General features: G+C 37.7%; 1 protein-coding gene across 3 annotated transcripts in view; it reads right to left on the bottom strand.

Moving 5' to 3' along the window:
- Positions 1-4,907: 4,907 nt before the first annotated feature.
- Positions 4,908-10,461, bottom strand: part of acvr2aa (activin A receptor type 2Aa) — a 59,774-nt gene continuing 54,220 nt past the window's right edge. For all 3 annotated transcript variants that reach the window (XM_079427125.1, XM_079427126.1, XM_079427127.1), the window contains 3 exons: positions 10,093-10,231; positions 8,838-8,968; positions 4,908-8,746 (listed from right to left, as the gene is read on the bottom strand). In XM_079427125.1, coding sequence (XP_079283251.1) covers positions 8,552-8,746; positions 8,838-8,968; positions 10,093-10,231 — 465 coding nt within the window. In that variant the 3' untranslated portion in view covers positions 4,908-8,551. The remainder of the gene's footprint in view (positions 8,747-8,837; positions 8,969-10,092; positions 10,232-10,461) is intronic.

The following is a 10,461-nucleotide window of genomic DNA, read 5'->3' as shown; positions in this document are numbered from 1 at the left end:
TGTTGAGTTCAAAATTCAGTTATTTTGTTGCTGTGTTTTTATGTGCCTAGCTCAAATGATAAAAACGTACTCCACATATTTTATTGTGATTATGGTTACTCTGGTTTTGAGTGCATACTGTAATCACAGTAGCCTATTCTGTTGACATAAGTTTCTTAAATAACATGCGTCCTCCAACCATGTACGATTTCTGATACTGGAATTGAGATTCATGTGCAGTCTGGTCACATGGAAGCCAGTCTGCAGAGAGGAAAGTGTAGCATAAGGAGCTGCTTGGAAAAAGTTACCTGCTAAGACACAAATCATTTTTAATGAGAGGAACGAGCAGAACTTAGAGTGCCGAGGCAATCCTATAAAACAGTGGTGCATGTGAGATGGATAAGTGGAGAGTGTCTTGAGAGCTGCAGGGGCTGCGCTGGGTGTTTCTCTAGAGAACATTGCCTATATTGCTTGCACACACCAGGAACAGTACATTAATTGGAGCATTTTTGTTGTATGCTACTGTTTAAAAGTCTGGGGTGAGTAAGTTAGTCCTTTTTTAATTTCTGTTCCAAAAATTTCTGTTTCAATTAAATGCTGTTCTTTTGAACTGTGTATTCATCAGAGAATCTTCCCTTTTGAGAGAGAGAGAGAGAGAGAGAAAAACAGCATATGCTGGTTAGGTATGTTTTAAAGCATGGTAGCTGGTTTAAGCTGGTTCTTAGTTGGTCATAAGCTGGTTTAAGCTGGTTATGAGCTGGTCCTGAGCAGGATCTATAGTAGCCAGCTAAAGTGACCAACTAAAGACCAGCTGACATGCTTCAAAACATACCTAACCAGCATTTGATGGGTTTTTTCAACAGGGTAAAATCTTTGATAAAAATATTTAGCAGCGTAACTGTAAAACATCTCAGTGCTTTGTATGATTAGTCCACCACTGTTTTAAAAAAATAATACTGCATTTGTGCCTGCTTCATTGCATAAATTGATTGGTATCACTAGGCCAACATCAATGAATTGAACAAAAATGTTTAACTATGAAATGGAAGGAAAAACATCTAATTGTAACCATCAGTGAAATACGAAACTTAGACTTCATAGAAAGAAGATGTCATGGAAAAATAATGTTCTGTAATGAAAGATTTGATGCGCTGGTTACAAATAGTTACAGAAATATTGCTTTACTAGTCACTGACAAATGTTCATTTATGATGTTTACACACACATACATACTGCAACCAACTTATTAACGTGTTGTTTTACATCTAAAACCAATACTGAATGTGTATCTGATTCGTCTCCTGTCCTGACTGCGTTTTTCTCTTGTTTAAGACATGTCACCACTCATAGAGCTGGTTATGACAGTGATTCCCCATCATTTAAGCACACAACACACGATCCCGAGTCTCAAGACAATTCATTGTTGGAGTCATTGCAGGCATTGAGATCCCAGGTGTGAATTAGTGTAAACTGCTAGGATCGGGATTAAATGTAAGTAGCTGATAAAAGCATCACAGGCTTCAAAGATGGCTGTTTCACTTCGTCACAAATGGTCATCTTCCTTTCTTAAATTAGCCTTTTCTTCTCCAAAACTTCAACTGGAATATCTGTGTATGTGTGAACCCTGGGTTTTAGTGTAGTCCGGAGGTGTTTCAGCCTTTCTGTGCTGTCACAGCTATGATGTTCCTCATTACTGTACTCCATATTATGCTCTTCTTTCCCCTCAGGGTCCTGTTCTTTGGGTACACCGGGTCCTGGACCTTCTCTGACAAGTCCTGGGAGTTTTGGATGTGATGTTCCACTTCGCCAAATAATGGTGACAGGAATGTGGCCAAGTGTCTCGCGGTGTTGTACGAGTAGGAGTTTATACTGCTGACATTTGGTCGGAGTTGAACTCCCTCTTTATTTTTGGGAGGCCGTATGAACATTAGGGTAGAAGCAGGAGTAGAAGTTGCAGTTGGTAGCTTTTTCTAGGACTTAGCGTGCAAATGAACTAAACACCACCTGAATTATATATTGTGAGCTACGTGCATTCACTGAGGGGGAACGGTGAGCCCAGAGGCCTTCGTGATATTGTGACGTGCATGGGCCACAGGCATTACTAGACCCAGTTTCATCTCAGCTCAACTGTGAACGTGCATTCACTGTGCAGTGTTTATAGGCAACTTCTTTTTGGTCACATGCTATTGACATTTCATTCTGAAAGAGTAAATGGAGAAAAGTAAGTCACCACTACAAGATTCAAGCGGCTTTATTAACATATAAAGGCTTCTCATTGCCAAAGTATTGGTAACTTTAAAGACATACACATTTACAAACAATTAAAGCACATTAAAAAATGAGAGGGGATATTTAAGCTTATCTTAAGAAAAAAATGATGCAGAGCCAGTTCTATATAGCTGCTTATGGGTCTATTATATTCATCTGTACTGCAACACTTTAGAGGTTTTAATTTTCCTTTTTGCCTGAAAGGAGACAGTTTTACTTTTTTCACATTTATCCACCAAACACAGAAATATGCCTTCTGGACTGGATATAAAATTTCCTTCATTAAAACTGGAGACTGCCTTTTACTTATTCAGTGGTGGCCTGATCTTATATGGTGGTCAAGTAAAATACATTTGCTCAAAAATCAACTAGTTTATTGATAAATTGAATACCAGATCTAAATTTGAAACATGGTATGTGTTTATGTTGTATTCTGTCATGATATGAATTTATGCACATTACTGATAGTTTTCAAACACATTTCCAGATCTCTAGTTATGGTTTGTACAGTTGGATTGCAATAGATCCAATATGTTGTGGTTGAATTAACATTTGTCTTTTCAGACAGCTGTCTGTTCTGCCCAAGACAAATACATACATTTTATGTGTGAATAGAGAGCTTTAAATGCAAATCCTTGCTGATACAATTAACATTAAAATTGTCACATCAACAGTTTTTCAGAGTTAATCTGGACCTATGTGATCAAATACATTTTTTAAAGGCAGATGTTCATTTTCATTACTATAGGGAAACAATTAAGATCACGTTTAATATTATTTCATTTTATTATTTATTAATATTTTGAATTGTCATACATATACACACACACACACAAACAATATATGTTTATGTAATTATACTTATTTATTTATGTGTGTGAGTGTGTATATATATATATATATATATATATATATATATATAAACATTAAAAATGCATAACAAAATTTCTAAAACACACATATATATATGTATATATATAGAGATAGACATCAGTTTTTTAAGTTCTTTTGGTGTATTTTATTTCAGCTTAATTTCAACAACTGAAAACTATTTCAACTATTTTTAATAGCTAGTTTTAATTAACAATAACAGCACTGATGTTAAAAATCCTTAGGTGCATCATGTGAAACCTCCTGTGACCTCTGGAGATGCCGGAGAGGCAGGGGGCACATTGGCTTTGTGTTTGGGGAGCTGCCAAATGATTCTAGAGACGCATGTTTTTCCCAAGAGGAGCTCAATGTAGATGTTAATTTTCTCCTCCAGGGATAATGGCTTTCTCTGATCAGGTTATAATCAACCACTCAGTGTTATGAGATGCTGAAGTAACTTGATGTTAATTCTTAATACAAATGTTTTATTCTGGACTGTGAAATTCAGAAAACTGAACTACATCTGACTTTATGTAAAATCACTATAGATCAGCCTCACAAACATTTTTTTTTTAAATATAAAAGTAAAATACGTAAAATATAAAACTACAAAGCAAATCCAAAACACTAAAAAACTGTAATAGTATATAAATAATCACAAAGAAACAGCTGAGATGCCGGACAAGCAGTACACTTCATTTTATATATAACCTGTGGTGGGCGTTCAGTCCCTGCTGTGACACAATGAAAGCAATTTTAAAAACACCTGCAAATCAGTACCATTTAAAATAATAATAATAATTATTATTATTAATCGGGATGTATGTTGGCACAGAGGGCCTTGTGGTTTTGTTCCGAGTTCGAATCCCAACTGGACGTCTGAGAGTCCAAGAGCAAGTCTGCAGCCAGTCCCTTCTCAATCCCTCTTTCTCTCCCACTTCACTTCCGGTCAGTTCTGATCTGTCATTATCATAAAAGGCGGGGAAAAAAAATTCGGGATGTATAATAACTGTAATACATATAATATGTGACCCTGGAGCACAAAACCAGTGATAAGTAGCACGGGTATATTTGTAGCAATAGCCAACATTGTATGGGTCAAAATGATCGTTTTTCTTTTATACCAAAAATCATTAGGATATTAAATAAAGATCATGTTACATGAAGATATTTTGTAAATTTCCAACCGCAAATATATCAAAACTTAATTAGCATTCCTAAGAACTTCGTTTGGACAACTTTAAAGGCGATTTTCTCAGATTCAAGATTGTCAAATATTCCCATATCCTAACAAACCAATGGAAAGCTCATTTATTCAGCTTTATAAAATCTATATAAATCTCAATTTTGGTTTTGTGAATAGCTGGAGGACACATGCAACTACCATTTAAAAGTTTGAGTTTGGTAATATTTTATAAAGTTTTTGAAATCTCTTATTAGTTTAATGCATCCTTGCTAAATAGAAGTATGAATTAAATGGTCATTAATTTATTAAATTAGCAAATATTAATAATTTATTTACTGAATACTACTATTAAAAATAATGTTACTGAGCTCAAACATTTTACATTTAGGGAATAGGGAAAATCCAAGTCAAAATGGGTGCACAGAATTTGGCCAAATACTGATATCTAGTGGTGCGTTCACGCATTACAGCTATTCATCAAAAACCTGTCAGGCTGGACAGTACTGATCCCAGCATCGAGAAAATATGCATGCACGTATTTTCAGGTAAGTTCAGTGAGACACAGCACACATTTGAGAGCAGTCACTATACTTTATTTGAGGGGAATAGTAGCATAAAATTTCATCTGTACATTATGTAACAATTACATCTGATCAGGCCCTGAATGCGTTAAATATTAGAGAAAGGTGGACAAAAATGGCATGTCCAGCACAACAGTAATACAGCTGCTCGCACCTAAAATGGAGAGTTTTGGTAAAGTGGAGACATTTATTCAATGGTGTAGTTGAGAAGAAACATGGTCAATGAAGACCAAAAAAGTGTGTCTGAGAGAAAAGACAGAGAGAGAAGCTGCTGGTCGAATCCCAGGAGCAATACTTGCAACGCTGCACCATGTTGTCTGTCGTGCTACACTGTTTGTTCAATCTTTTGAACGCTGTGAGTGGAAGTCTGAGGTAAAGGATTGATTCTTTAGTAGTGTTTTATCTGACCAGTTTTAAAAGTAGCATCACTTCTCATTGATCAAGAAAAGAAGAATGACAGTTGGGCCATGATATAAATTAATAAAACTAAAATACAGATGTACAAAATTAACATTAAAATATTTAATAATAATAATAATAATAATATCAATAAAGGATTTTTTCTTTGAGACATTAAAAAAAAGCATGCTCTTTTCACAATCTAAAACAAGATTCATATGTACAAACGGTGCATTATTATCCAAGTCTTTTACTAAACACAGGGCTTTTAAAGTTTGGCTTTCCATCTTATTCAACCTTCCTCCCAGATTCCCCAACTAGAAAACCAAAAACAGACAGGGAACAGGACAGCACCTGGTGAACTCTACAGGCCAGCAGCAGTCACTCAGCTTATTGAATCATCTGTAGTGTTTAGTCAAAAGTGAATCACAAGAACCTCACGGAGATGCTCTCAAACCAGAGCGCTCAACCTGCAAATTAAGCAGATACTTCAGCTTAATGTTATAACCAACTGACCTTAAATGCAATGACCTTTGTATCTACAGAGTCCAACTGAGGGCCTTTAAAAGATGGCACAGGCTCCTGTATTAATTTACCATCACATGAAGTAAAACAGAATGAGCTGGCTGAGAATGCTACAGTAGAGAGAGATGGAGAGCTTTCATTGAAAGGGCTTGATTGCATACGATTGTATGAACCTGAACATTGTCAAATGCATCACATTGTGAAAGAATTGTGACAGCAAAATGAACCACTGAATCCTACTTCAAATCATACGATTTGTTCAGACAGGCAACAGAAATCAGATATTGTATGAGACTCAAATCAGTTCAGATGTTTGTAGTCTGAATAGATGAAAAAAAACAAAAACAACCATGAAATACATTGTATACAAACTGGATTCAAACCACCGCCATGTGGTTTGAAATCAGATTAAAATCAGGTTTTTACAAATGTGTTGAGTCTGAATGGTCTGATTCAAGCATCTGATTCAAATCAGTTTAGTTGTTTGAAGTCTGAATTGGGGGGGGGGGGGGGGGGGGGGTACATGAAATCAGACAATTTATACAAACCTGATACAAATCACATGAATATGTGGTTTTAAATCAGATTAAAATCAGATTTTCAGAAATGCGTTCAATTGTCAGTTCAGATCTCAATTCATTTTTCACTCTTTTGGGGTGCAATGTAACTAGAATATTGAAATCAAAATTAACGAAAATGAGCCACTGAATCATATTTCAGGACTTGTTCAGACAGGCAGCAGAAATCCAATTTAGTATCTGCTACAAATCAGATTAGTTGTTTGTAGTCTAAAAGAGGAAAAAACCCTCAAATAAATATGTGGTTTGAAGTCAGATTAATATCAGTTTCAGTGTGAACAGTCTGATCAGATCTTAAGCAGTTTTTTGTTATCTGGAATAGATATCGACTACACTGTCCGAACAAATGAAGCAGATTTCTCGCAAAATGATTTGAAAATCAAACTGGATTCAAGTGCAGTGTGAACGAAGCCACAGAGCAGCAGCAGAGAAGCTGTTCTTTTGAAAATACTCTGTCGGCCTGTTGGCAGAGAGTTACTGCATGTGTTCGGTCCCCATTACAGCATATTATTAGATTAATACTCTCAGACAACCGGGCGTCATAATATATGCATAGCCAGACGTCGACTTCAGTTTGTGATGTACAATATGGTCTATGCAAACTGCTAGGCGCTTGGATTTTTACCACACTGGAAGTGGCCTGTGAGCTGTGAAACAGTCCCTGGATGTTATTGCACATAATATGACCACACTAATAAGGTGATATATTAAGGACCCTTGTATACATAATACAACAAGGGTCACCAGAATGGCACCAGAGGGCTCAAAGCAAAGGGAAACGCTTCCTGAGACATACTGAGATACAGTTCTTGTAGAAGTGTGTAGAAGGTCGCCTAGTTGCTGATCTGAAACCAGTTTGACGTGTCGAACTTCATGAACTCGGGCTTCATGAGGAGGCTGGTTCAAATGCAGCTCACAAGAGCGGTCTTCTACTCGCAGAGCGACAGAAGCGGACAGCGAGAAGACTGTAGAAGACCAAGATCGGATGATTCCAAAAGGAAATGAAACAAAAAGAGTGACGCCCTGAAGACAGGAAATACTTCAGATTAACCAATAATGAAGGGGTTTCCATGACTGCTAATGGGATCTCATGCACAAGCTCCACATGATAAAGGTTTGAAAAGCTAAGAAAATTAAAAATAAGCCAAAAAAAGAAAAAGAAAAAGAAAAAAGAAAACAAGGCATGCACATACGTCAATGTTGTGAGGACACTGCAAACCTATATTGGTAAGTGCTTCTGTATAATGTTCACAAAATTCATATTTTCAGGGATTTTTTCTTCTCAACAGGTCTCGATAAAGGTCAAAATTTGTTTTAACAAACGGTCACAATGCTAAAAAAAAAAAAGGATCACATTTTAAACAGCAGGGCAACAGAGAACAACTAAAAGAAAGAAGGCAGAACACTGGTTTATGAATGGCCATCGTTTCTTGGCATAATCTGTCATATAAAAAAAGTTTTCCCCGTATTTAAAAAGCTTCCGTGCCAAATGGAGGTCATCGAAAAGCCTCTTTTTTATATCATATAGTGTTACAAAACAAACTTATTATTAGGATGAGAAACTGAGGTATACCTTGTCGAGAGGTTGGTGGTTATCTGACAGAAAATCTGAAAGCTTTCAGAGGAAACACGTGTTGATTTGGGTTGTATCGTCACCCTTTCTGTTGATATCTGTACAGCAGCATCACACTACACATTCAAAAAGCTGTTTCTTATTGGCATTACAATAGTCATTCATACGAACACATTAAATGTGTCTTTTTTTACATGGACGTTGCCCTTTTTTATACTGAAATGACACTAGCGCCGTGCGGAGGAGGAGTCTCGTTTACTCCTTGAATGGGAAAGTTTATTCTCCGAGCAGAGAAACGACAACAAAGAGGTTGGTTTTTGATGTCGGCTTATAATCCATCCGTCCTTACCAGAGCACCCCGTGGTACTAGTTAATATATACACAACACATACAATAACGTAGCTGGCTCCAGGTAAACCTGTATTGAACCCAGATTCGGCACAAAATGCATTGTCTGCATTTGCTCCAGCCGTAAGTACAGGACGATCATCCAGCATGTCTGAAGCCAGCCGTCAGAACAGCAGTCCACCACCATCCCCGACACGTCTTTTCTGTTCGGTCAGCCCGCAATTCACATGCTAATATCCTCTAGTCATAGGCTGGACTCCTTAGGGGGATAGTCCACGTTGGTCACCATTGTTACAACGGTGACTATTTCCTCCGGGGCGGAGACGCTGGTCTGCCGCTGCATTTGGATCACACGTTCCTCGACGCAGCCCGCAGAGAGACGCGCCTCAGCCTCGTGGTCCCAACACTCCTCTATAGTCTCACACAGCATGGCCAGACCCTGAGAGACAAATTGAACGTGTTTTATATCAAGTATATTCACTTCATTAAAAACTTCAGAGTAGCGGTGAGGTTTAATGATGATTACGTACCGGATGTTTCTGCCAGCACTCCCTGAGAGTGGGCCGAAGCTTTTTGTGGACCACCACCTCCTGCATGTCCTCTAGATTGGGGTGTTGGCCCACCTCCTCCTCAAATGGAAGCATGTACTCATCCACTGGACCTTAAGAAGCAATAAAGAAGCATTTGCTCAGAAATTCTACTGTTGAGGGGTAACACACGTTTTCAAACTAAGGTCCAGAGACCCCAGGGGTAAAAGGGGTACACAGAAAAACAAAAGAACACAGTTTTTTTTAAAGAATGTCTAAATTTATGTTAACTTTAGACATTAGATAAATGCACCAATGTATTAATTTTTAACATTTACAAAATTATTACGGTTTCATGTTTAATTATCAGCCCTAGTTTTTAATAATTTTGAGCAGCATAAAAGTAATTTAAAATATTTTTTTTGGGGGGGGGGGGGGGGGGTGTTCAGCTGCAAAAATGAAAATTGTGTCATCATTCACGTTGTTCCAAAGCTGCATGACATCCACTAGAGAACACAAGATATTTTGAAGAATGTTAGGAACCAAACCGTTTCTCAAAGTAACTTTTTACATTTCACAGAAGATAGAAAGTCTTTCAGGCTTTGAATGACATAAGAGTGAGGGAATGATAACAATTTTTCATTTTTGTGTGTACCTTTAGTGGTTCTTGGCATTAAAACGTTTAAAAACCCCTGGGTTAGTTTTGATGGGAGAATAAAAATACATATTTTGCCATTTGCATTAAAAATTAAATGAAATAATTGTTGATAAAAACTGATAGAAATGAACCCAAGATAAGATCAAATATTTCAACATCGAAAAAATAACATTCTTCTGCATTATCATCAGAAACGCCAAACAAATGAGGGAGAAGACACTTTGGAGAAGAAGTAGCTAGACAGAATGCCGTTTAACCACCTGATCTGCCATCACACTCTGTCATCAATTCAATCCCATCATGCACTGCACTCAATGAGGTCGTCACACATGATGACCCTGTCACAATAGTCCCTGAGGTCTGCTTCACTGTCCACTCCTGATCAATATTGTTCCATTAGACCAGACACCAATAATCGATAATAGTGAACTTACTGCACTTACAGTGACAGGCTTATTCAGGCCCAAGTGACAGGAAAACATACTGGAAATGTGTTTGTGTGATCAGGGAGTGCTGCCAGACCAGATTCAACTCAAATGTCAATCAAATTTGTACATCTGATTTAACTGCACAGATTGACAGCAGCTCACACATACGTACCATCAGATGCAGTGCAACGGGCCGCCAGCTCCCACAGCACCAGTCCCACCGCATACATGTCTATCCTGAGGAAAGCATCTCGCTGGAAGTTGATGGCCCCTTCCAACACCTCAGGGGCCATGTAACGTCTGGTTCCCACCTGCAGTGCACAGAGAGACCACCATCTGGTTAGCATGAGAGTTAAAAACGGAACATGTGCATGCATATAGTATGCCTTGATGAGTAGTGAATTATGGCCAAGAGTCCAGCTGCCAGAGCAACTATTACATTAAAGTATATGAGAATGTTTCAATGATCTAGATACACACCAACACTTGAACACGCCAGTAATAAAACAATGTGTATGTAGTGGGGAACTACCAGCACTTC

This window comes from Barbus barbus (genome assembly GCF_936440315.1).
Source record: "Barbus barbus genome assembly, chromosome: 10".
In the NCBI taxonomy this organism is placed as follows: domain Eukaryota; kingdom Metazoa; phylum Chordata; class Actinopteri; order Cypriniformes; family Cyprinidae; genus Barbus; species Barbus barbus.
The sequence above is the reverse complement of the archived record's forward strand: the minus strand, read 5'-3'. Positions and strand labels throughout refer to the sequence as shown.